Here is a 4,403-nt window from a genome sequence, read left to right as displayed (position 1 = left end):
GAGAGAGAGAGAGAGAGAGAGAGAGACTGGGTTTTTAAAAAAGACCTTACCCACACAGGATCAAATTCACGTCTTCCGTGAGCGGTCTCAAAGACCTCAACATAACACACCACAGACACCGACATGTTCCACGAGATGCATGAAGGACAAATAGTATAGACAATGTGCAATGGTGTGAGTGACGTTGTGACGGCCAGCTATATAAACCATTCCCACAAACTGACCGTCACTTAGGATTCTACTTCATCCTGGGTGTTACCTTTATCGTCAGAATGGTGAGTATCTGGAATACGTTACGGCTATCTTGCTTATTAGTATTACTGGACCAAATTTTACTAAATTTCGCACATAATATAACAAGCATAGTAAGGAGTCTTAAAATCTGCAATCAAATTTGAGAAAAACTTTCGTTTCCATGGATACGGCAGCCATATTGGATTTTGTTAAAATGTCTTGCGTAATGAATACAGAATTTATTTTTCATGTAAATTGATTGTTGTATTTTTGCATGCATGTTAGCAAACATTAGATCTAAAAAAAAAAATGTCTGTCTTTTTTTCCTAAAGGAAGAAGAAAATTTTTTAATGAAATTTTTTCCTGAGGTAGTATTCAATTTTGCAAAAAATCCGTAAAAATCCACTCCAGACACCACCAAAAAATCTTTTCCATATACGTCTATCGAAAATTCAACAGACAATTTTTTAGTATTGCATCTCTTCATTCTGTGAAAATTTCATAAATTGGATGAAAAAATGGAGTTTTCAAAAAAGTATAGAGAAATCGCGTTTTGAGAAAACGGTCCATAAATAAAAATAAAATATTGACCTCATAAGGAAATGGGGGTGACAAACATGTCCAGTATGGGAAGAAATACGGTTTTTAGAGGTTCTAATACGATGAAATATTTGTAGAAGCTGAGGAAGCTAAAAATGCCTACAACTCAGTCTCAACTACAAGCACAAGTTTTGATTGGCGTGAAAACTTTCAGACATTTCTACAAATCTAAGATCCGTGAGTGTTCGTTTCTTAGTTCACTTCTGGGAATAAATTTCAGTAAGTAAAATAATAGAAAATTGACCTCATCTGAAATACCTTTTTTGTTTTAAAATGATCATGTACGGCCACATTCTAATGCTACACAGGCCTTCTGATAAATCCTAGCTTCTTCGTACAGTGTACATGTATTTTGCCACATTTATTTTGATACTTACTGTCAATATCTCTTATTTGGTAGTTCATATCTGATCCATTTTTGTCCGCCGAATATATTAGACAGTTGTTATCAGTCACAATTGTGTTTTCGGGCTCTAGGGGGGCGCTTCTGGTAAATCCTACTTTGTCACCCTTGTTTGTTCAAGTTTCTTAGCACAATACGGCCCTTGTTTCAGGTATTCTCCTCATTATTCAATTTCCCTTGTGCTTCATCTAGTTTCGATGTTCTTCTAGCGGTTAGGCACTCGGACTCACAAGCGAATGTTCGTGGGTTCTAATCCCTCCAGAGACCCGACAGTGTCTTTGAAAAGCATTTTGACACGAATTTTCCGCACTTCATCCAGATGGGAATGGGTACTCGGCTATAGGCAGTGAATCATCTTATTTTGGCTCATGCAATACGCAGATTGCCCAGTACGCTACCTTGAAAGCCGAGTGGTCTATGGGGTAATGGTAAAGCACATAGTTTTTAGTGTCTTGTCTGCGTTTTCAGTGTCTTGTCTGTCTTCGGTGTCTTTTCTGTCCTTTCGGTATCAGGCTAGTATTAGTGATCATCCTCTCTGGGATCATTTTAGAAGTCCTTCAAGAGCACTTCTACTTTTGGTTTTATGTCACCGCTGTGGGTGGTTGGTGGGTGCTCTGGTGTAGTTCATTCCTTTTCTATAAAAAATCTATCGTCCTTTCCTTTTTTTTTGGTATTTGTTACTCTTTCGTAATGCCTAATCTTTGACACTTTGTTCCAATTGTTAAGTGTTGTAAAACTCTTACTAAAACAAGACTCAAATACACGGATTTTGATGACGCATTTTGTTCCTGTTCATTGTTGCAGGCTTTGGAAAAAACTCTCTGCCTTCTCCTGGTGGTTACTGGGGCAGCTGTAGCATCAGGTACGGCTGCAATGTATACATATTTCACGTTTTTCTCTTTCCAAATAACTTGCACACTTTTTTATTCAAGGTGTGCTAAGCAGTTTTGTCAATAGCGCTGTAAATCGTTTTATGGTCTCCAGCTAACAAAACTCCCACTTGTGACCAAATTGTTTAGTGCAGTAAGATGTACACTCAAACCTAACAAATCAAGCTCCCCGGCTTCTACTCTTTCTATTGGATTTTATGAAGGCTAATATTGCTTTTCAATATCAGGATACGTCCCTATTTTCTGTAGACGTTAGTAATCTTTTCAATGTCAGGCTAGGGCAGCTCCCGTGTCCTGCGTGACTTAAGTTTACTGGGCTTTTTCAATGACAGGCCTATGATCCTGTTTCTGTGTGACTTAGCCTGTTACTTTTTCAACGTCAGGCTATGGCGACCCTGGGAAGAAGATGGTGTGCTACTTCACCAACTGGGCACAGAATCGTCCAGGTGAAGGTGCCTTCCTTCCAAAAGACATCAATGGGAGTCTGTGCACACACATTCACTACGCTTTTGCAAAACTAGACGAGAGTCTTGAATTGGCACCCAGTGCTCCCGATTCACTTCACGACAACCTGTGAGTATCTGACTAGCAGATGATCAAATCGAGTCGATAGTGTAAGACTTATTCACCTCCTTGGGAATTTGTGCACTCCCAGCTTGCTGTTTTGTCTGAACGTAAGATATTCGTAAAAATTGGAGTGTCAACCGTACCGTAAAACAATCAAAGAAACTATAAAGGCTGAGAAGCACTTTGCTCATATGATAAAGGCAACCAATGTAGCGGTAGACCACAGATAATCAAACCTGGACTTAAACAGATGTTGACGGGAAAGAGACACAGATTAATTTTTTTTAGCTTGTGGTTTTGTCGGTACGTAAGAGTACAATTTCTCCAATTTGAAACGCGTCGATAATACAATAAAACATGTGTTCAAAAGTTGTAACGACAGAAAGGCTTACATCTTGCTTATTTGAAAGACAAAATATGCAGAGGAAGACCAAGAATAACCGGAATTTGAATATATTGAAGACAAAAAGGTCAGGATTGTTTTGGATACTTTACTTTTTAAAATCTTTTAGAGCATGCAACAAAATGAAGTTTTTAAAGATGGATTCATAAATGAATCGTACATAAATAGGCGTAAAATTCAATCGGAGCATCCTACAGGATTGATTGCTATATATTCAAAATAATTGAGAGGGGGGGGGGGTACACGCAATTCTTGTCTGTCAGATGGAATTACTAGAATTTTATGTCGATTATACCGTAATACTGTACTTAAATTAAACCCACGTTTGCTGGGGCGTTGTCCTCTTCCCGGGAAGACCGTGACGGGAGGGTAGCCTAGAAGCAACTTGCCTCCTAAAATGATCTGATGGTGTCGGTGTAAACGCCTAAATTTACCGTTTTTACACATGTTATTGTATATCGTGTATGCTGGTAGGACTTTTAAAGAACATTGTTGCGCTCTTTAAAATGTTAATACTTCCGATGACCAAATCGGATCGACGGTGCCGTAAAATATGTTCAAATGTCTTGTCCTTCTGGTTCTCTAGTTACCAGAGTGTCGTCGATATAAAGAGATTATATCCACAACTGAAGGTTTTGCTTTCTCTCGGAGGCTGGGGAATGGGCACGGACACTTGGACGCGTATGGTCAACGACGATCTCACCAGGCGCAATTTTATCCAGGTAAATTTGTTTTAAATCCTTGTAAAAGCTGTCTACCGACGGGGTGCTCTTTCTGTTTCTTGGTCTTTTATTGAATATGGTTATAGATATTCAAAAAAGTCCCGCTGTTAGATCAGTTTGTGTGTCAGCTTGGCTATGGTGAGAGGATTGTCCCAGTACGAAGCCCAATGGGTCATTATTGAACTGAAGGTTGGGGACAACAGTGGCTATAATGGAATATTAAGTTCAAACTTCAATCAATTGAAATCCTAGTTGGTTTTACAAATCTATGTCTTGACACAAAGTAACATCCGTTGGAACTGAACCTTTTTTATTTGTCCCCTGCAGGTAGATTATGCTCATTGAGAAAGGGGTAGGTCTTCCTCGATGGGTTAATAGAACTCCGTAACCGATATTCTTCAACTTTCAGAAAACCATTCCGTTCCTGAGACATTTTGGTTTCGATGGTCTGGATCTGGACTGGGAATATCCAGGATCCCGGGGAAGTCCTGCGTCTGATAAATTTATGTTTACCCTATTGGTTCAGGTGAGTCTGTCGGTCTGTGCCCCCCACCACCTTTCTCCCTCCCCCCCCTCTCCCCCCT

At 39.5% G+C, this 4,403-nt stretch overlaps 1 protein-coding gene across 1 annotated transcript in view; it reads left to right on the top strand.

Moving 5' to 3' along the window:
• The first annotated feature begins 68 nt into the window (after nucleotides 1–68).
• Nucleotides 69–4,403, top strand: part of LOC101847165 (chitotriosidase-1) — a 12,363-nt gene continuing 8,028 nt past the window's right edge. The window contains exons 1-5 of the mRNA XM_005090486.3: nucleotides 69–275; nucleotides 2,042–2,099; nucleotides 2,511–2,700; nucleotides 3,684–3,819; nucleotides 4,229–4,345. Of these exons, the coding sequence (XP_005090543.1) occupies nucleotides 273–275; nucleotides 2,042–2,099; nucleotides 2,511–2,700; nucleotides 3,684–3,819; nucleotides 4,229–4,345 (504 nt within the window). The 5' untranslated portion in view covers nucleotides 69–272. The remainder of the gene's footprint in view (nucleotides 276–2,041; nucleotides 2,100–2,510; nucleotides 2,701–3,683; nucleotides 3,820–4,228; nucleotides 4,346–4,403) is intronic.

Source organism: Aplysia californica, unplaced genomic scaffold (genome assembly GCF_000002075.1).
Source record: "Aplysia californica isolate F4 #8 unplaced genomic scaffold, AplCal3.0 scaffold00018, whole genome shotgun sequence".
In the NCBI taxonomy this organism is placed as follows: domain Eukaryota; kingdom Metazoa; phylum Mollusca; class Gastropoda; order Aplysiida; family Aplysiidae; genus Aplysia; species Aplysia californica.
The sequence above is the reverse complement of the archived record's forward strand: the minus strand, read 5'-3'. Positions and strand labels throughout refer to the sequence as shown.